Source organism: Poecilia reticulata, linkage group LG1, assembly GCF_000633615.1.
Source record: "Poecilia reticulata strain Guanapo linkage group LG1, Guppy_female_1.0+MT, whole genome shotgun sequence".
Classification (NCBI taxonomy): Eukaryota; Metazoa; Chordata; class Actinopteri; order Cyprinodontiformes; family Poeciliidae; genus Poecilia; species Poecilia reticulata.
The window spans coordinates 9,243,546-9,265,749 of record NC_024331.1 but is presented as its reverse complement, the minus strand read 5'-3'; the positions used below and the strand labels follow the sequence as shown (position 1 = coordinate 9,265,749).

Here is a 22,204-nt window from a genome sequence, read left to right as displayed (position 1 = left end):
TAAATATATAAATAGAAACAACAGTAAACAAAAGGATGCACACACCTGAATCAGTAAATGGCGTTAAAGTGGTCCGTTTGTTGTGGTCTAAGGATGGAGTCATATCGTTTCTATTGCCACACATGGGAATGATTTCCAGTGGCGTTCAGTTTGTCACTGAATGAGCTCCTGTGATTGGCCAGCACAGATACAGTGTTTAAAACAGTGGCGGTTCTCACTTGACTCAGGCCCTGGGCGAGCCCATCGCTCTGCTCCCCCTTTCCCCCCTCCAATTTATAACATAAAAAAAAGAAAACATGGCACGGCAATTTGCTCTGATTGTGGATATGAGGAAGTTTAGATGACAAGTTATTTTCTTGCTGATTCATTGCTTGTTCTTGTGTCCTTGTTGAAGCCTAACTATACTGTTAATTGATACTTATACCCCAGGAAAACAAAAAGTCAATTGTTTTTAATGAAAGTTACTAGAAATGGGGTTTTTTTAAATCTTGAGATTAGGCTGTAGAAATKAAWGACRAGTTCATTTTATGGGTTTTTCTTCCCTCGACATAACTGGCACTGTATTTATTCTAGACTATGTTTTCAATGTCAATCTTTATCTTACACCTTTACTTTGACAACATCCCAAATGATAAAAGAAAAAATATATATTTAAATTAAAACGGAAACAGACTTTACTTTTCCCCAGAAAGCAATAAAACAGATGGCGAAGTGCTGAGAAACAGAGCAGCTGGCATGAATTGACTTTTCCCCTCATGGACACCAGCTCATCAGACGACTGCCAACCAGAATGTCTGAGTGCTGGTATCTCAAGTCACAGCAGCCATGATGCCAGAAAGCCAAACCTAACAGTCGCAAAAGTCGTCAAAGTGACAGAAGAATTGCCAGAAGCGCCAAGTCTTACATGATCTGTGTGTCCCACCCCTACCCCGTCTTGAGGTCCTCTCCGAGTGTTGTGTACTTTTTCCTCCGCCTGCTTCCTGAAGCCACATCCGGCAGATGTGTAAACAAGGAGGATTCTTTACAGGCTTCCATAAAGTTTCTGGTAAATATGCATTTTCTCCTCCAAACAGATGCTGCCTTGTTTAAATTTAACGTGGTCCTGATTTACTAAGAGAGAATGTTCACAAATTATACTTAGCCGGTAATCTAAGTGGTCGCCTTTGCTAAAAATTTGGCTCCACAAGGATTTCATCACCATTTCATCATCATTTCATCACCATTTCATCTTTGAGAGTATCTCTGGGATCCACTATAAATAATCAGAAATGTTATTTTTAGATAATTTAGTGCTTAGATCAGTGAATTTCTGCTTGCACTTCAGACATGTTGTTTAGTGAGTCTGCAGAGGTTAACACCTGCCAGTGTGAGGGAGGTTTTTATAGTCGCTAAAGTGGTTACTTTTAATGCTTTTGGGTCTTCTTGACTTTCCATATTCTTTGGAAATTTTCATTAGCATGTTATTTTGTCTGCGGTTAGGTTGGACAAACATTTTAGAGACATTTTCCTGCCTATAGAGTATCAACCTCACATTAAAGGCCAAATGAATTGTGCCATAATACACTTTCATCAACGTGTCTTGTAAAAAAACCAAACAACAACAAACCAGACTTTTCATTAAAGACTACTAATAAAATTCATATTAAATTACCTGAGAAACTTTAACCTTCAGATTCCTCTGCAGTGACGCATGTTTTAACCAGAACCAGAAAAGTGATTTTGGATCATTTTAGCAAAAGACGTAATGTAGCCTGACATGTAGATTTCTTTGGTAACTTGGATTCTGTTCACGTTTTAGTACATTCATTCACAAATAGTTGATATAATTACTCACTGCTCTGAAATCATATATTGTAACGCATGTAATTTTAAAGGTTTACAGCTGAAATGCTGCAAGTTTAGTCTCTGATCTGGATCTGGTAAATCATCTGTCCAGCCACATCCAGTCTGCACCTTATTTTTATGGCTGGATCAACCGAGACTCAACCAACAGCCGTGTAGGTTAACTCTGATATTATAACACTAATGAGTCATAAAATGATGAGTTTATGAAGCACAACAGCTGATCTTTCCGGAAGATTTGTCCACATTTGCTTGTCTGGAAAATGTTATGACCCTAAATTATCAATGAGTCCTATTAAAACTGAAAGGAGCTAATGCTAGCTTAGCATAGTGCAGTGTTTCTCAACCCTGGTCCTCAACACCCCCTTGTCCTGCATGCTTTAGGCATTTCCCTTCTGCCACACACCTGAATTATATGTCTGGGTGATTAACAGGCTTCTGCAGTACTTGATGGTCATGCAATCATTTGAATCAGCTGTTCTGGAATAGAGGCACATCTAAAAGATGCAGAGCAGGGGGGCGGTGAGGACCATCCATCCATCCATTTTCTTGCACCCTTTTTCCCTCAGTGGGGTCGGGAGGGGTGCTGGTGCCCATCTCCAGCCAACGTTTCGGGCGAGAGGCGGGGTACACCCTGGACAGGTCGCCAGTCTGTCGCAGGGCAACACAGAGACACACAGGACACACAACCATGCACACACACACTCACACCTAGGGGCAATTTGGAGAGGCCAATTAACCTGACAGTCATGTTTTTGGACTGTGGGAGGAAACCGGAGTACCCAGAGAAAACCCACGCAACGCACAGGGAGAACATGCAAACTCCATGCAGAAAGACCCGGGCCGGGAATCGAACCCAGAACCTTCTTGCTGCAAGGCAACAGCTCTACCAACTGCGCCACTGTGCAGCCCACGCAGTGAGGACCAAGGTTGAGAATCACTGGCATAGTGTATTGTTGCTGTATGTGGTGAGCCAGACAGTTCATTTAATGATCCAGCTAACTGTTGTCCAGGAAAATTATAATTCATTTCATAAGTTATACTTTATATTTGTAGCCTGGGGACACAGATCATCTTTGGGATTTAAACTTCAGATAATAAGATGTTCACATATTAAGTTTAAAATATTTCAGATTTCAAATTTTAAGGGTCATATTGTGATCCTTTAGGGTCATGTTTTGCTGTGATCTTCTGGTTTTGGCTGTGTTCATGTCTGTCTCTCTCTCTTTCTCTCTCTATATATATATATAAAGTCAATCTTGAGGATAAAAACATAAAAGGCCTTTTGAAAAAAACAATTTTGAAGCAGCTCAGTAAAGTCAATCACCTTTTCATATTAGGTGGCTAGAACATATTTAACTTTAGATATCTGTAATTTTTTGTCTCAGTTGCACTTGAAGTTCAGTATATGATCTCTCTTTGCTTTTGTGTATGGAAAAAGACAGGTTATTTATTTTATCAACAAAGCTGATCAAGTTTTAGTCATCTATTGTACATAATCTTTTCTAGAAATCAGGTCTGAATCATTGACCATGAAGCGGATTTGATTTAATTTGGTGGAAAACGTCTTATTTGTACATAATTAATAATTTTTGCTTTAAAATGTTGGATTTATTTATAAAGTAATCAAATGCAAAGTCAGAAACTGAATTTTAATTATTTCCAAAACAAGGCAATCGTATGTACTCTTCTCCATAAAGCCTGGTTTTAAAGTTATTCTCCCTTTCAACACTAGGAGGAGCTTAAAACATCACTAACCGGGTTAGACGTGAAGATTAAAAACTTCGAGGACGCAATGCAGGCCTGCAGAGCGGCATCCAAGTGCAACCAGGTGCATCTAACTGTTAAAAACAACAGATTTCTTCACCTGTCGGCGTATGTAGATAAGCTTTACTTTTAATATATATATATATTTTTAGACTGATTCCCACCTCAAAGAGGAGATCGTGAAGGAAGAATTTGAGAAACTTCATCAGTTCTTGAGAGAGGAGGAAGCAGCCAGACTTCATGCGCTGATGGAGGAGGAGGAGCAGAAGAGGAGGAAGGCTGCGGAGAGGATAAACCGACTAAACGAGGTGATGACATCCCTGGAGGACAAGATCCGGCTGACTGAACGGGAGCTCCGCGCCGGCGGAGAAGGAACTGAATACTTGCAGGTTACGTAATCAAATTGTGTGTGTTTTTTTTTTTTTTGTTTGTTTGTTTTTTGAGGTTAAAAAATTACCAAAACAATAAAAGAGATTTCTCTCGAATCAATTATTTTTCACAGGAATACCAAGATACATTGAGTAGGTATGAGGATTTATCATATTTTGTTGATCCATATAAGCAGCAACAAAAAATAAAAATAAAAAAATCACCACCATCTGATTTTCCGTCCATGTTTACTCACTGCAGCACATGGTGTGGTAACGCCAAGCCGGAGAGGATTCACAGGCCTTTAATCAACGTGGCAAAACACTTAGGCAACCTCCGATACGCCGTTTGGGAGAAGATGAAACAAATCGTCCCCTATAGTTAGTGTCCTCCCACGCATGCGCGTTCATTTTCTCTACGGTCTGCTCCGCTTTCCCGCTTTTGATGTCCGTTAAATACCCGACGTCTTCCAGCTCCGGTGACTCTGGATCCCGGAGCAGCAGGCCGGGCTGCGAGGGCGTCGTCTTCAGAGCTGAGCCGGTTCCATGTCACCGCCGGACCCCGGCAGAGCGCGGAGCAGCTCATAAACGAGCCCGAACACATCCACCCGCATCCCCACATCCTGGCAAGAGAGGGCTTTGACACCGGGGCGCACTGCTGGGACGTGGAGGTATCTACATGCTGCGACACGCATACATGTATGACCCGAGCGAAGCTGAGTGATTCTTCAGTTCAGACAAACCTGGTGCTAAACGTCTGCGCAGCAAAAATGTTCGTTTGTGCCGCTGTCATTTTAAAGATATTAAGAAATGTTACCCAGAGGTCATGAAAGGTCAACCAGCCCCTCCCCCCTCTTCCTTCTTCCAATCAGATACAAATTGGTGTCAATCGACTGCGTTTGTGCTGCTTTGGCTTTGAAGATATGAATGACATTTTAAAGGGTCACTTTGATTTCGTAAAAGGTCGAAAGGCTGGTTGACCTCTTAACTTTTCAACTTTCATAAATATCTTCAAAGCCAAAGCTGCACAAACGCAGTCGAGTTGGTTGACACCAAATTTGTCTGGTTTGAGGAAGGTGGGTGGGGCTGGTTGACCTCTCATGACCTCTGGAAACTTTTCTTAATATCTTTAAAATGACACAAACGTTTGACACAAGTTTCGTCTGATTTGGAGAAAGTGGGGGGAGGCCAGCTTCACTCAGGTATGTATTATCTCACATTTCCACTACAAGGCATGTGGTCACCTTCCTAAAATAATGCCGTAAAAGCGTTTGCTAAAAAGTAAATATGACTTGGGCGATAAAGTTATGAAGGTGACAATGTGTGCTAATTTATACAGTTGTTGTGTTGCATGTTTGCATTTTTAAACGGCTTCTAATTGAGCAGTAGCTTTTAAAAGCTTTCATTTCAACATTGGATGATGTTTCCCTCTTTTTCTGTTCACTTCTTTCACCACAACCACGTATTGTGCAGCATGCTTAAAGACAGAAAATGCTAACCCTGAGAAGGTATCTGCAGCAAATTAAGTATTTAAATATCATGTCTTTGAAAAATCACACAGATAACCAGCAAAGACCCGACATGAGAGGCGCATCATCTTTTTTTTTTTTTTTTTTTTCCCAAGAGAATCTCTCTTAATGATGAGATTGTTTCTCTGATTGCCCCAAGGTCCAGGAGAATAAAATGAATGGACATAAAGGCTACATCAGAAAACGAAGAAATAAAAAAAGCATAGATAATACAATATGAAACCAGGAAAGAGGAGAACATTAAAACATTGGTAACGAAATGTCAAAAACGTTGGTAAAAATTTTAATCTGTCAGAATTAGACAGATTGAGCTGGCTTTGTGAGCTTTACAGTTTTGACTAAACATGCAGTGTTTTTACACGCACGGTTCATCTGCTCAGCAGAAAGGAGAGTCAAGTGTTGAATAGATTTGTGGGAGTTCGGGAAAAGTTGTTTTTGTAGGAACATAATTGATCTGTAACATCTGCCCTGATGGGAGGAGCTGGGACAGGTTTTATCTTGTTTTAGAAAAACTTCCTTGATCATATTTTCCCCTGTACATCCTGTGTCGCTGGTCACCTCATGATAACTCCATTCTGATAATTTCCTTTTCCTGATTTTTATCACAGGCTGGAGAAGCTTTGCGGCGTCTTTGGTGCAGCTGGAATATGAAGCCACCAGGCTGTTTGTCAGGAGGACGTCTATAGAAACTGATTAACAGGTTCAGAGGGAGGTTAGCTAGTTTAAAAACTATGTATTTTGTAGACATTAATATAATTTGCTAGCACGGAAGAGGCGTGTACGCAATTGTGACTCTCAAAATGCAACACTCCTCTGCTCCTGTTTTGACATTTGCTGAACTGAGATAGGACTTCCTTGTGGTCCTAAGTTCTCCATTTGGTGTTCAAAAGCAGGACAAACATTTCACTGCCATGTTCTGAACCAAACTGTTATGTGAAATTTTGCAAACGAGGCTTTATTTGAGGGTTTTGATGGGAAAACAGCCATTGTTGCAATGTGCAAAGAGCAGGGGGGTCAGCACACGACCCTGCGGCACTCCTGGCACAGTTTACCAACTGAGAAAGTCCAGAAAATAAAGACTTGGTACCGAAAAGTGACATGTTAACCAGCAGGACATTTAGACCATCTCGCGTGCAGCAAGAAATAACAATTCTTTCCGAACTTTTAGGCTAAAGATTCATCTTTCGTCTCTCAGGTTGGGGAGACCGACAGATGGACAGTGGGTGTAGCCGCTCCGTCAGCGCTGAAAACCGCCACATGTGAAGCATCTCCAGAAGCCGGACTCTGGTGCATCAGGCTCAAGGACGGAGAGTACCAAGCTCTCACGACTCCCACTCAAACCCTCGACGTCAGCAGCTCACGCCGCCTCAACAGAGTCCGAGTAAAGTTGGACCTCGAAGGAGGGACGGTGACGTTCGTAGATGCTGACACGGACGCGCCTCTTTTTACCTTCACGCATTGTTTCACGGAAGCAGTCTATCCTTACTTTGAGGCATCGTCTGCAGGTGGAGGCGTTGCAGTGTTGGAGCAGAGAGTGAAGATCAGCGTGGAGTCGGAGGATCGGCCCGCAAAGGGCAACCCTCCCACGGAGAACGGTACTGCAGCAGAGATAGCGAGAGAAACGGACGCTGAGAAGAAGTCGGCCGAATCATGTTGTGCGAAAAAGGAGGAACCAGGAAAACCTGAAGGAAAGGAGAAGATGCCAAATGCCAGAAATGTTAAGAAGCAGAGCAGAAAGAGCAGGTTTAACGTGAGCTACCATGTTTCACTGAACAAAGCCCTGAATGATGCCAACTAGTTTAACAAGAACTTATTCTTATTAATAGTGGAGAGCCAACATGTAGTTTTATACCCTTAGATCTAGTTTTATCAGAACAAGAATCCAGAGACCAGAAAAAACCCCTACTAGTTTATAAATGTGGAGTACTTTTTGATTCTTTTATTTTGTTTGTATTTTCTCTAATTCATGTAAAGCACTTTGAATTGCCTTGTTGCTGAAAATGTGCTGTAGAAATAAAAATCACCTTACCGTCACTCACTGTGGATACCTCAAATATATCTAAGTGCAAATGGAGTGATAAAAGAAAAAAGAGCTAGACAAATGTGATAAAATAAAAATAATTTTAAGATCGGGTGCAATATTTTACATTGTGCAAATATAAATAGTTTCTTTGTTCTGCAGTAAAACTACCAAATAAAATGTAGGTTGATCTAGAGATCTTTAGTTGATGCATTTTAAGATCAGTGTGTAAGAAGTTTCTCAAACATTTTATATACATTTATTTGAAAAATCAAGTTTTCCATTGCACAATGGAGTTTTTATTTTTTAAAGTAATAAAATATACAGCCGACTCAATGGGTGTCCTCTTGTCTCAGAGAGAAACTCTGCACTCAACGATCGCTTTACACAGTTCATCATCAACAGCCTCGTAGTGTCCGGCCCGGCTGTTCAGAAAATAGATCTCCTCCCCCGTGTGTTGTGGCTTAAAGCTTTCCTTCTGCAGGCGTGTTTTTTGAATTTTAAATGTACCTGAGAGGAAAAAAAAAAAGTTTGTATTTCAGCTCTTTTCAAAACATGTTTGAGTCCTTGAATTGCCGCCTCACCTGTAGTGTCCACAGATGGCATGAGTCGCAGGAAGACGGGTCGCGCGTAGGAGGGAAGGTGTTTTTGTACGGCACTCAGGAACTCATCAAGGTCCAAACCGGCTCCCGTGTGAGCGATAGCTGCCATGCCGGCTTTGCCCTCCACGCCTACACAAACGCAGGAGGCTCTTGAGTTTTCAGGTTTTGGGTTTGTTTGTAGGTGTYGTGTGTGTGTGTGTTTTTCCCGTCTCATCCGTACCTGGAACAGACACTCCGTAGACGGCTACGTCGGTGTGTCCCAGCAGCCCGCTGAGGACCCCCTCCACCTCTGTGGTGGAAACGTTCTCCCCCTTCCAGCGGAATGTGTCCCCGCTGCGGTCCCTGAAGTACATGTAGCCGTATTCATCCATCACCAGCACGTCGCCTGGTGGACACAAAACACAAAGATGGAAAAGAAGGAATCAGGAATTTCATCCGCGAAGTAGAAATCAAAGACAATTATCCTTCTGAAATAACAGAGTAAAGGTGGGTGGATCAATCCAAAATATCGATAATATCAATACCAAGTTGGTATCGGTATCGGATCGATGCTATCGATACTTTAGATTCAGATTCCATCTTGAAATTTTATTTTATTTTTGTATCGGTGTCTCAGCTCTTCCTCAAAAAAAGATTTTGTTTTGCTTTGCTCTCTAATGACGTTTTTTTCCCCCCACTTTATTTAGGAAAAATGTATACAAATCATGTTAAGTTATTAAAGTATTTTTTAGATATCTATAAACCAGATTCTGTCCAAAGTTTGAGGAAAAATAATCAAAGGTTGAATAAAAAGCATCGTTGTCAGTATTGGTATCATGCATACAGACCCTGTATTTGGTTCGTATTGGATCCATACCAAAATATCGGAGACTTCCACGTCCTGTTGGTGACTAGTGCAGATGTGTCAGAATTTATATTTCATTGTCAGACTCAACAATTTAGAAAACCCCAACACTTGATTTCAGTACATTCAGTGTCGTATAATGATAACAGGGTATGTTGGTGTTTGCTCAACTTTGCTGCAGACTCCAGCTGGAAGCCTGTGTTTTGTTTTGGTTAGCTAAGTCTAAAAATAGGCTTTTCAGCTACAAACACCACAGGTGGGTTTGGACATGGAACAACGGATGAGCTTTGGAAAAGCACATCATGTCCACGAGTAAGTACAGAGAAGGTTTTGTGATGCTGCAGGTCTGGTTTTATTTTATTTTATTTTAATTTATTCCAAAACCCTGGGGAACCTTACTTGGAGGTAAATGGTTCATGATTGGATCGTTCACTACAATAATAAGCCAATCGGAAAACTGTGACAAGATGGCACCAAGAAGTAGAATTAAGCACTTTGATCTTTCTATATTGTTCAGCGTCAAGATTATGTTTGTTGTATTTTTTTCTCTTTTCAAGCTGACATTGCAGCGCCACATGCAACAAACTATAAGCTTTAATTACTTTGTTAGGTTATCCAAGTCTTGGGGGGGAGAAATAAAAACAAAACACCATTAGATAATCTATTATTAAACATGTCCTGTTCTTCCAGGCACAGGGAGCTGAAGCCTGCCTTATCTTGAGCTGACCAGCAATCGGAGAACACGGACGAATTGTGTTCTTGTGTAATTTTTACACTTTTGCACCTCTGCGCGTGTCGCTGCAACGTCTCCTCCAGCTTCCTTACACTGAGAGCCTTTGTTTGAAGACGGCAAGGCTGGAAACCAGAGCCCAGACGTGACATCATTATTATTCAGAGACCGACACGCGGTCCGCGTGCAACATGCCTGAGACGTAAGCGGAGTCTCCCATCTGGAACACATGGTGAGCTATTTTCTGATTGGTCGAGTCCCGATCGGCGTAGCCGTCGAACCGCCTGAGCGGATCCTTGTCGTTGATGCGGCCCACTAGCATACCCGGCTCCCCTGCAGAGGCAAAGGCAGATGTGCGCTTTGGGAACCTGTTTGATACCTTTTTCTTTTTTTTTTTTGTTTAAGTGTGTGTGTTGTGTTACCAGGCAGACAAGGCATGCAGAGTCCCTGCGAATCCCTGAGCAGCTCCTTCTTGTCCTCTTTCACCTTGACCAGTCGGATGGGGTAAAGGTTGGGCAGGATCCGGCTACTGAAACCACAAGCTCCCACCTGGATGGGTGAGACGGGACATGTCTGAATTCCTTGAGCTCAGCAAGTGTTGGGTTAATCTTCTTATTATAGTCTAAACAGAAGAGTAGATTGTTTAACTTGTTGGGGAAATAAAGGCAGTAAGAAGGATGCAGACGTTATTTGGACTGTAACACGATTCTTTCAACAGCCGTGTCTCCATCGCAAATGTGCGCAGAACTTCATCGATTTTCCGCTAATGTAAAAAAAGTTTTTTTAAAAATCAACAAAAAAACACAATTTTGCTACGGAAGTATTTCCAGCCAAATGAGCACAATGATGAAGTTTGTTTATGTGAAATTCACTAGTTTCAATACAGCTGAAAAACCATCTTGTTGTAGAGCAAAAACCTTTGAACTTTTAGTGGGTTTTTTTGTAGAAATTGCCACGTTTCCATTAAGCTAATTCATTGTGGGAATCCCAGTTTGTGCAGCTGCTCACATCCGGATGATTTGAACTTGACTCACGCTGCCTCACAGCGCCTCTCATGATGGCCGCCGCCTCAGCCACCTATCTATCCATCACTTATGTTGTTCTTTTGTCCAATTTAGTTCTTTGGATGGGTTGAACTGAAACAAATTTGAGTGTGCTGCTGTACGATGACAATAAAGGCTGATTCTGATTCAAGAAGTGACAAGGTGGACGTTAAACAAAACTAACTTACTTAAATGAGAGTCTAAAAACAAAAGTTGGGTTCGGGCCTTTAGTTAAAGTTAATAGTCTGGTTGGACTGGGCTAGCTCGGATTTGTGAGGCCTGATCTAAACTCTCAGCTCTTCCATAAAAGCAAACCTTTCCATCTATGTTGATCAGGCTGCAGTTGCACTCGGTCGCGCCGTAGAACTCGCCCACTCTTTGGATCCTGAACCTCCGGATGAACTCCTCCCACACAGAGGGACGGAGGCCGTTGCCGATGGCAACTCTGACCCGGTGATGAGCTTCGGATGGGCGGACAGGCTGAGCCAACAGGTAGCGACAGATCTCGCCGATGTACTGGATTACCTGGGTTTTTGACGCACAACGAGGGATAAATCACACGGCAGAGTTGGAAGAGTCATTTACAGATGTGCCTGAAGAAAATCGATCGTCCGGGTTGCAGCGGCGGTGTGAACTCACGGTGCAGTTGTGTTTAACGCAGTCGTCCCAGAAGCGACTGGCTGAGAACTTCCTCCGGATTACGACTGTCAAGCCAAAGAGCAAACATTGTCCCACGCCCATGATGGTCCCTGTGCAAACAAACAACACATACAGCAAAAACAACCGAAGAGCCAAACCCAAGAGACTCTTTTCTGATCCTTTAGAAACAGATGAAAGCAGCTTTTTTTTTTTTTTTCTCACACTTAAATGTTTCAGGTCATCAAAAACATGTAATACTTGCCACAAACCACAGATATTGTTAGAAAGGTGTTGAAAAACTGCTTTATTCCTTTGTGTGCATTTTGTGATTTTAATATATTCCTCTGGAGGAACGAGGGTGAAAAGATCAAAATTGAGACGTTCAGCTTGTTGTGAAAAAGTAGGATATTGGCAAAAAAAAAAAAAAAATTTGATTTGTGTCGCATTCGCCTGCTGCGTGCACTTAAGCTTAGTTTTGCTCCTTGAGTGTTAATTAGCTTCTCTCCCTCAGTTTCCCTGCTTTCCCCCTTGCTACAGCTGCTCCCCATCTTTGATTAGTTCATCTGGTCCTGAATTTCCACCTCTCTGCCTCAGTAGTTAAGCTCCTGGTTTTTCACTGTTGCTGGATTCCTACATTTCACTGCCTGCATTCCTCCTGTAATGTCACTGTTTTCCTTAATGTCACAGGACTTTATTTAACAACAGCTTAGCTCTGCGCTCGAGTCCTTTCGAACCTCAAAAAAAATGACATTATCCATAAATAGAGAAAACGGCGAACCTTTCCAGCAGTGAAGTGAGCGCATTAACTCATCCAAAAGGTCATGAAACAGCCAAGGAAAACATCTAAAGCGCCACACGTCTGAGTTTCCTCAGTTAATGTCAGTGTTCAAGATTTAGCAAACACAAACAGAACTGGGCAAAAATGGCAGCCGAGACCAAAAAGAACGCAAAGTGTCGTCTCACACTTGCCAAAAATCATCTTCGTCATCCTCAAGACTTTTGGAAAAATATTTTATAGACTGAGACAAAAGCTGCCTTGGGGAGGAATATATTTTACACAACAGGCTTTGAGGTTCAGAAAGATTTTTGTTCCTCTAATTAATACATGAAATAATAAAGCAGGTAGATAATTTGAGTAACAAAAAGGAGCGAAAGCCTGGGCAGAATAAAGCAGATATATGGCAGATTTAAAAAAAAAAGAAAAAAAAAAGGGTGTGATAAATACAAAGATGCATTGTTCAGTAAAAACGGGGCCTACCTGCGGAGTGATAGAGAGGAAGGCAGTTGTAGAGGACGTCATCGGGACGCAAGCCAAACGAATGAAAACCGAAGGCAGCGATGCGGAAATAGCTGCCAAGCCGGAAGAAGAGACAATCAGCATTTGCTACTCCGAGTACGTTTGGTCAAGGTACGATGGCACACCGCAGAGGGTTTGATCGGATCTCGGTCACCGCTGAAGAACGCGTTCCCTAAGCATGACGGCGCCACTCCCTTGTTTGAACATGAGGATGGCGTTTTCAGGGTGATGTGTCGTGTTAGTTTTTCTCCCATTATGTTTTATTTTGCATCTTGGCTTAAAAAATTTTTATTTTGGTTTCATCTGACCAGAAAACGTCTTCACGTGTTCGGTTCAGATCCTAAAAGGCTCCTAAACTACCAAGATGAAATAGAAAATCTCATGACTTCTGACACACAGCTTCGTAGAAAATCTTCCACCAGAGCCGTGCAACTCTGCAGCTCCCTCAGAGTTACCACTGGTGAACTATTTGCTAACAGCAAACTGGTTTCCTTGTGTCATGCAGTCTTTTCATGAAAGACCTTCTGTGTGTTACGCAATCTGATGTGGGTCAAAGGTCACCTGTACATTGACATTTTTGTCTGAATTAGTCATATCAGCCATTTCTAAATACATGACAAACATGAAGGCGACTGCTGTTCATGCTGGTTCATCGCTGATTCATCTCCAGTAGAGCTTTGGTAAAATGTTATTGTTTAATAAGAAGGCTTTTATTTTGTAGAGAATCTGTAGGACTTATTTTGAAATGTCACCACTGTGCTCAGTTAAGGCTGGTTTAGTTGGGCTGGTTTCTGCAATGTCTCTTAAAAATAATAAAGGTCCATCTAATATATTCAATATAGAAATAATAACAAATGCAAGTTTTTAGTATTAATTCCTCTTGTTGAATAATAGCACTGAATTCCACAACAGAAGATGATATTTAGATATGTATGTATATAAATTTTTTCTTTAGGTTAAGATGGAAAGTAGGATAGATTTTTATTTATTTATTTTTTTTTTTTTAACTTATTTACTTAAAAAAAAAACAATAATTCAAAATTCCTACAGTAGATATTTACCTTTTTAATTATTTGCTTATGTAACATTTGTTACATGAAAATGTCTCCCCGTACTGTAAAGGTTGCAGACTATTTGTCTTTTATTGGTCACAAAAGAAAGGCTTTTGTTTTGAAAAGCTCAACATGACCCCATCTGGTTGCATCGCGGTAGTAGAGCTAAGCCCAAATGCTTCGAGTTGAAAAGCAGCAGAGAACTCAAAACGGTATAAAACAAATAAACATGCATGTAGGAGTTAAACTTCTTTGACTGCTTTTGAGCAACACGTTGACATTCAACATTGTGCTAATTCATCAAACCGAACGAAATAAACTCACCGGCTGTGCACCACTACCGCTGCCTTCGGCATCCCGGTTGTTCCAGACGTGTAAATGTAGAAAAGTCTGTCTGCAAGCCAGCAGAAACCCAATGCGCAGAGACGTTAAAAAGCTTTCTAGTGATTTCGGTGTCTGTTGTCACGTTCAGCAGAGCTTTTACTTGTACGACATGCACCCAGATCCCCCCCCACCCTTTTCCCCCCCTTAGCACCAAACATGTTCCTTTCTCCCCTGACAGACCGAGCAAGCAAAGACATGAAGAATAACTCAGGAATGCCATACTACAACCACAAGACAGAAACAGAGTTGAATAGTTGGTATGCTGCCAGTCTAGAGTGATTATTTAAATATAACTTTTAGTGACATTTAAAGAGTTACAACATCGCCCTAGAGACTGACGGTGAGGTCTGCATGCGCATTTTTGTGCTTGTCTGCGTGTTAATACGGGTTAGATCTCAAGAGAAAGAGTGCGATCTGGCAGGCAAAGACCTGCTGAGAAAAATGTGGTGCAATCAAAGTATTTTTTAAAAACATGAAATATAGCTTTGCAGCCACGCGCGCACACATAAAGCATTGATGGGGGAGGGGGGGCTAAACAAGCTGCAGAGTGTTACCATTGAAGCCTTTCCTCAGCTTGTAATACGGCGGGTGTGTGGGCGAGCAGGTCAGCAGGGCTTCCAGACTCTGGGCCTGGAAGCCGCGGCGCTGCTCTCCATCCTCCTCTTCACCGCCGGTGCAGAACAGAGTTGTGCCGGGCTGCAGGGATCCTGACACCTCTGACACCGCTGAAAGAAAAACAGAGCGCGGTGCGCATAGGAATGCGGAGAGGGGCAGCTTTTCCTCAAAGAGATTGCTTACAAAAAAAGAAAAAAGAAAAACAAAGCATAGCTTGTATTTCGGATTAAATCTTCTGCAATCTGTTCGTTTTGATACGGGTGCGTCTCAGCGAAACGCTAATGTATTTTAATAACGTTATGGGATAATTATGAACGGTGACATGTTTCAGTTGTTTGTAGGTCCCATAATGAACCGATAGGGGGCGCGATCTGTTCCATATTCTACAAATGTGGATATGTAATAACAAAGAAGTGGTCCCCGAGTATATAGTAGTCTGCCCCAGTCATAGTTTCACTCACGGTGTTGGTATTGTGTTATTGTGCCCAACTGCTTTCTGGGTAACACAGACCAACCGACACGCTGCCGCTGCAGTCCACCCCCTCACCCCCCACCCCTCATGAGACTAGGACGAGGCGTATTAGTGGGCGTCCCTTATTTTGATTTCTGAAAGGTGGCAACCCTAGTTGTTTGGTTATGTTAATTTTCGGTGATTTTGCCAAACAACTAGCCAAAAACAACCGGAGTAAACCCTGTGGATTTATTGCTCTGCGTGAGTCTAATGAGGCTCATTTCAGAGCCAAATTAATGAAGTTTTTGATCATATTCTAATTTAATAAGATGTAGCCGTTAATCAACATCTTCCAGCATTAAGCTCCCGTCCTGCTGAAAACGGATATCTGAGATGGTCTCTGTATGCAGACGGAAAACCTCCTTCTTTCATTAAATCAGCCTGAGACGTTTCTATTTCAGGTTGGTTCAATTACCAAGATGATTCACGAAAGAACAAAGACTGCCAGAATATATTAGATATTTTTTTTATTACCTTTTTTTTTTTTCAAATAAAGAAGCTAATTTACACTTCTTAAGTATTTCCTAGAATTGCCTTTTAAACAATGTGATTGGGTCGCGTTAGTTTGCAGGGGTCTTGGATCGTTCCTCCTGACACACGCACACATTTTCAGCTCTGCTCTCAGGTTATAGGAATGAGATCAGGGCTTTGTGAAAATAGACGTTTCTTGTCTTTTAGGCACTTTGTAGCTCATTTCGTGGAATTCTTTATCTGGGTAGGCCCGTTTTACTGTAGTCTTTCTTCATGAAATCATCTATGTCTTACGTGCTCCCTGCACCTTCTGCTGCATGTGGTGACCCATGTAACATGATCCTGCCACCACTGTACCTTACTGTTGGGATGGTTACGCTTGTTTTTTGTTTTTTTAATGCAGTGATGGTCACTCTGGCCAAACGTTTCAATTTCAATTAGTCCAAAAAAAAAGGATGCATCTCCAAACAAACAAACATAGGGTCTTTGTCCAATGAGTGCATTTGCAAACTGTAAGCTGGTTTTTGGAGTAATGGATTCCTCCTCACTGTGTGGGCCAATATTGGACTCCTTCCACTCTAATGACACTCTGACTAGCTTTAGACGACGACTTCACAAAGTCTTTTTGCTTTTGTTTTCAGGTGGATTTGTATATTTTGCTCATTTTCATCTCTGGCTCACTGATTGCATTTGTTTGAACAAACATTTGTGGCACGTTTTGGCCTTTGGAAATTGTTCCCGTGGCTTCATGGTTTACAGTTCACTTCCTGATACCTTGATTGCTTTTAATGTTTCCATTAAGCCACACAAAGGAGAAGWGTGTTTGAGGTGTTGCCTCCACCAGGTTTGTCCTTTTAACTCAAAGTCTGTAAATTAATCAGAAAGCCTTAAAGTCATTCCCTGAGTTTTTGTAAAAAAAAAAAACTTTGTAATCTTGCATTATTTAAACTTGTAACTCTGACAAAAGTAGTGCAAAAAAATTTCTCTCTAAAATTGTTTTTACAATTTTGGCATTTAGCAAATAGAAAGAAATGTTGTAGGATTACAGCATTTCTTTCTGACCAAAAACAAAACATTTAATCTGATTCAGTGTCAGACAATGAGGGGAAAAAAACGTCATTTTGTACAGCAAATGTATCTTTATGTCGGGCGCGTGTCGCTTTGCCTCCCACCTTCAGTCATTTCGGCTCCAAACACCACGGCCCGAGCTCCAGATACTCCAATGCAGTGCAGCAGCGATTCCTGCCGCAGGTTGTGGTTGATGAACGCGGCCTCCACGCCCACCATGGCCAGCCCCAGCCACAGAGCGACCACCGACGGATGACTCTCCATGTACAAGGCCACCACATCCCCCTCAGCCCAGCCCTGGGCCAGAGCCCAGTGAGCCGCGGCGCTGCATCGCTCCTGCAGGTCTTTAAAACTCCAAACCTGGAGGAAATACAAATGCAAAAGTAAGTTTCATTCAGATTTTTTGGGGGATTTTGTACCACTTTTGAAATGTTTTTTTTTTTTTTTTTTTTTTATCTCACCTCCCCTGTAGGCTCAAAGATCAAGGCGGGTTTGTCTGGATGCTGCAGCACCTTCTGAGCAAACAAGGCAGGGACGGTTCTTTTATTCCGCACATTTCTGTGCATGGAAAGTCTTACTTTCACAATAGCAGCCAGACACCTGTTGAAAACAGGGAAAAAAAAATTGATTGAGCGATGGAAAATCAGGAAGAACAGGAGTAAGACGTGCACAACAGAACACTTGCATACATCAGGTCTCTCTTGATTGTGCATGCAGCAATACGAATGTTCTTCCAGGACCTCATCCAGACCGCAAGGACGCCCAGCCCTGCAATCAGGCCGGACAGCCAGGGGACGGAGACGGGCCTCAGCGGAACCAAGAAGACCAAGCTCACAAGGACACAAATCAGCAGCTTCATTGTCTGCAATAAGAAAAACAAACAAAAAAACAAACAAAAAAAAAACAACAAAAAAACAAATAGGATTCAAAAGGAGTGTGAGGAAAAAAATGGGTCAAAAGAAACAGAGAGAGAGAGACGATTTATTTACCTGTTCAGGGATTTTATAAAAGGCTCCACTGGGAAGGAGAATCCAGAAGTAATTAATGCACAGGGTGAGCAGCAGCAGCCGCTCAGAGCAGATGTTTCCAGAGCAGCTGTCAGAAATAAAGTGCCTGATAAGCAGCGCATAGCAGAGAGCAGAGCAGGTTGCAACTCATAGCTCCAGCGTCACAGTGGGGTGTGTTACTCATCTGCCCCGGAGCCAAACCCGAGCTGTGTCTTTACGAGGAACAGGGAGTTTTTTTTTTTTTTTTACTTTATGGGTCTTGTCAGAATAATGCCGGGGGCGCAATGGTGGCTTCGAGAGAAAAAGAAAAAGAAAAAAAAAAGCATGGGGTTTAGGAGCAACTTGCTAAGAAATGTTGACTCAAATACTGCTGTATTTGAACCTGAATGTATGCTTTTGTCCTACTTTGGATTATAGCGGAAAACCACGATGATTTAATCTCGTGAACCCAATTCGTGTTTTTAAAAATGTATGAACTTAATGGGGGAAAAAAATTACAAAAGTTTATGTTGTGTTACTATTTATAAAGACAGTTCAAATAAATAATTAAAAGCTCCAAATTTATTAGCTTGACCCCATTTATTTCGTGCGCCATTCCGCTGAATTCCTAATGTTCAGTCCGAGCTTTCTCCCATTAAAGTGGATTTTTCCAGTAGAATTTGGACCAATCAGCGAACAAAAGGAGAAGTCGCGGGCGATGTGACGTCATTTTTCTGCGCCATTTTTAGGATGGCAGCGGAGGAAGAGAATTAAGCCGTTCAGTCCGTGTTGGCCAGTCTTCCATAAATACTGAATTAACATTATTAGCCATTAGCCATTAGCCATTAGCTTCAGCTCGCCACTTCTCTCCTGGCAGTGAAGAGTGGTTGTTTACAGCGCAGGTGATTTCCGGTAAGCTTCATAGCACTGAAACTATACGTCACTGACAAATATTAGCAATTGGGTAAAATTTAAAGGCTCAAACAGTCGTTTCCAGACTCTCAGAACTAAGCAAAGTGTAGAAGAAGAGGGTGGTTTTCATCAGGCGTATTTATATAACAATAATCCCCATGATGTATGTAAGCTTCTAACCAGATGTCTGAAAACAAATTAGGAGCTTATAAATGAAAACTCTGTGTCAAATCTAGTGTCGGTACGGCCTTGTGTGGTTTCTTCAAAGTTTGTCTAGTCCACTGTCTAAGACTTTTTGAGACTCATGAGTGTGAGATGACTCATTTCCTTACATTTAATGGGAAAATTCAAATCACTTACTGTACAAAACAAGAAAATTACTTGTAAAGGTGTGTAGAAGATATGCTTTTACACACCTTTTGCAGTCATTTCCATGACAGCGATGTTGTGAGGCACAAACTTTAGTTTTAGTTTTTTTCCAGTCAAACCCAGACTAGCAGTTCCTCACTCAGACTYGCCGGTGTGTGCTGAAACACCTAGAGGTCGACGTGYAGTCATACTCACCAAATCAAAATATGCCTTCTCCTGATGAAGCTTATCAGATTAAAAGGATCTTTAAAGAGAACAACCTTTAAGCAGGTATTAAACATACTTTTCATTGAGTCCACACTTCTGTGTTGAAAAGTCGTTTTATTGGTCTAATATATTTCAACCTTCAGCGATGTCTTTTTACTAGACGTAAGCAGAAAAAAAACAATTTTAATTAATATAAATAAAGTCCTAAAACACTAGTCTGTGTACAATTAATCGASTGAATGTGTTTCACTTTATTAAGTAAATTAACTTTTCAATAAGACACAAATTAATAGAATTAGCCTGTAAAGACAGTTTTGATAGTAAGCACACAAATAAATCAGATGTCTCACAAGAAAAAGCTTTATTCAAAATTGTGGACAATATCTATTGAAGAAAAAGTACCAAATAGTGTAATGTGAACCAAAGTAAAAAAATAAGCATATTTATAAATGTAGCTATACTATACTCTAACAATAAGGAATCTTACATTCATTTAAAAAAGCTGCACATTGCTTCTTCTTTTTTTTTTTTTTTTTTTTTTTTTTTTTTTTTTTTGCATAAATACAACTTTTTGCTTTGCAGGAATAAAAACAGTAAAAATAATAATAAAAACAGTGACAATTACAAACCAAAGAACAGCCGGTAAAACAAAGGGTTAACATTGAAATCTGAAYATAAATAGGAAGACGAAACAAAAACGCAGCTCTGAAAGCCTCTAATTTATTTTGAAAAGGCATTTTCCATGTCTACCATTCAACAGACGTGAATGATGGAAAATTAAAATGCATATCTATATTTAAAACTATTTAGGCTCTGCAAGTGTGACTGCTTCTGTTATTACATAACAATATGAAAACCCATAGTTGTGCTGAATATTTCTTTTTACGACAGAAAAGTGCAATGACACGAAACAAACTCAGGTCTGTACAGATCTTATGGCTGTCTAAGCTCTCATTTCAGCGATAAAGCCTCAGTCTTACCGKAACTAACATTTCCTGGACACACACAAGCTCTAAAATAAGAACACAGTAATTAAATGGACATTTACTCAATAAACACTGCATGATGGGGGGGGGGAAGCTGCTGCAGCCTTATCAGCAGGGTGGGCCCCTTTTTGTTGATTACCGAAACTCTTATCCTGTYCCACATGTGTTTACATGGTTGGCAATAATAATAATAAAAAAAGAGCAGGAACGCTYAGTCATAAGCCAAGACAGAGGATTTAACTTTAGCCACGAGTGATTAAAGCAATACATATCACTCATTTTGTTTGAAATCGGAGGCTTGTGTGTGAGTTTCTGTCCCATTAAAAGCAAAAAATATTCAATTACAGTACATGAAAACAAATACCGCAGAAATACAGCCGRGTAAATAAGTATCAAACACTTCAGCGTTTCTCCAGGTGACTATGTTTCTGAATTGGCTATTGCCACGACATTCACACCAGACGTTGGCCAAACTTAGCCACAAATACAACAAAACTGTAACAAATGTGTCAGAAAGTATGTATAACATGTATAATGAGACAGTATAAGGATGAAATGCATTAAAATTAATACAGTGCAATAAAAAAAAGGCTTATATTCTAAAGGAACTTAAGGAAATCTCAGCGTTTTTGAAAGAATTYCTGCCCCCTAGTGGTGGCGGTCGATATCGACAGGTTCAGTCCTAAATGACTGAGCAACAGTCGATGGGCTAAAAGTGGACTAAGCTAAAAAAATTCAGGAGTTTATAAAAAAAAACTGTAAATATTTGAAAATGTCCAAAAACATAAACGGAAACATACAGACAGTCTCATTTTATTAAATACGAATGAATTTCTTCGTTTCTTAAATTGTGAATTATCTGTGCACTGTTATGTTTAAGAAAACAGTGATACATATTTAGTTTATATTTAGTTTTTCACTCTGTACTGGAAAAAGTTAATTTTAACCTAACCTGGCGGTGAACATTTGAGGATAACTTGGATTGTTGCCAACATCTGGTGTGAATTTCATGACCCCTAAATCACCGCAGCCTGATTAGAAGTATACTTTTTGACGCATTCTGTACCTTTTTTTTTGTTCCCTACGGTACGGACAAAACAAACAACAAAAACGACTATTTGTACAGGTAACATTTACATAAAATACAGTGCAAACTATCTGCTCACGTGTGTATTAACTCCTGTTGTCTGCGATCTGAAATAAATATGTCTAGATCCTTAAAACTCCGTTTTAGTTGCTCTGACGGCAGTACAGCTTATATTATAACTGTGATATGTTCCGGTTGAACTGACGAGTTACTTCTGCTTACTAATGCAGCATCAATGTAACTCAAACAACTCCTGAATAAACATCCAGATTTTTTAAGGCTCACTTTAAAAAAATAATAATAACCTGGATCATTTTACAGTATAAATCACATCACATATGATTTGTTCAGTTSTGAATGGCAGTAAAAACATGAAAAACTATCAAACCCTTTGACCTATTTTTTTTTTTCTCTACATGATATTTTGGCGTCTTGTTCCTATTTTTTAAATTGAAGTCGGTGTGCATACTTAAATAATATTTTCTGTTTTTTTTCTGGTATTTTATATAACATATTTTATTTTATATTTAAACAGAACTGTCAWAAAAACAAGAAATTTCTGAAACGTTGCGTTTGCTGTAGTAGTCAGCAGGGGGCACCGTTTAGTCACGAGAAATTGTTAAAATATATTAAAAGTTCAYCCTTTTACACTGTTTGAAACCACGGTAAACACTCATGTCTTTTATTTTGGCTCTCAAATTGTTTTTCATTGCGGTGAAACTGAATACAGAATTGAGCAGGTGAGATGGAGGGTTTGGTTTTCACAATTCACAGTCTGATCACCCTTAACTCAAGTCTCATAAAAGTATAAAYGGCAAAAGTCCAAATCCTGAAACTGGCTGATGGTTTCACTCAATGTTTTTTTCTTTTTTCTG

The 22,204-nt window shown here is 40.6% G+C and overlaps 3 protein-coding genes across 5 annotated transcripts in view; 1 reads left to right on the top strand and 2 right to left on the bottom strand.

Annotated features, from left to right (window-relative positions):
* The window catches only part of LOC103463461 (procollagen galactosyltransferase 1-like), a 27,127-nt gene extending 26,199 nt beyond the window's left edge, over positions 1–928 (bottom strand). The window contains exon 1 of the mRNA XM_008406857.2: positions 46–928. The gene's annotated coding sequence lies outside the window, so the exon portion shown is untranslated. The remainder of the gene's footprint in view (positions 1–45) is intronic.
* Positions 1–7,773, top strand: part of LOC103463331 (zinc-binding protein A33-like) — a 12,400-nt gene extending 4,627 nt beyond the window's left edge. Inside the window, exons 2-8 of one of the 2 annotated variants that reach the window (XM_008406733.2) lie at positions 940–1,045; positions 3,578–3,673; positions 3,762–3,998; positions 4,112–4,134; positions 4,240–4,358; positions 4,452–4,648; positions 6,702–7,773. In XM_008406733.2, coding sequence (XP_008404955.1) covers positions 940–1,045; positions 3,578–3,673; positions 3,762–3,998; positions 4,112–4,134; positions 4,240–4,358; positions 4,452–4,648; positions 6,702–7,304 — 1,381 coding nt within the window. In that variant the 3' untranslated portion in view covers positions 7,305–7,773. The remainder of the gene's footprint in view (positions 1–939; positions 1,046–3,577; positions 3,674–3,761; positions 3,999–4,111; positions 4,135–4,239; positions 4,359–4,451; positions 4,649–6,701) is intronic. The other variant, XM_008406655.2, reaches the window with a different exon arrangement.
* Positions 7,614–19,804, bottom strand: LOC103463254 (long-chain fatty acid transport protein 1-like). 2 transcript variants are annotated; one of them, XM_008406533.2, is made up of 14 exons: positions 17,772–19,804; positions 17,472–17,644; positions 17,244–17,382; positions 16,887–17,142; positions 14,672–14,842; positions 14,058–14,127; positions 12,643–12,734; positions 11,385–11,494; positions 11,061–11,270; positions 10,125–10,251; positions 9,898–10,035; positions 8,349–8,513; positions 8,111–8,257; positions 7,614–8,036 (listed from the first exon to the last, which is right to left on the bottom strand). In XM_008406533.2, the coding sequence occupies exons 2-14, from the start codon at positions 17,639–17,641 to the stop codon at positions 7,879–7,881; spliced, it is 1,953 nt and encodes a 650-aa protein (XP_008404755.1). In that variant the 5' UTR covers positions 17,642–17,644; positions 17,772–19,804; the 3' UTR covers positions 7,614–7,878. The 2 variants fall into 2 exon arrangements, with proteins under 2 accessions (XP_008404755.1, XP_017160035.1); XM_017304546.1 differs by having other exon boundaries at positions 17,472–19,804.
* Between the last annotated feature and the right edge of the window lie 2,400 nt (positions 19,805–22,204).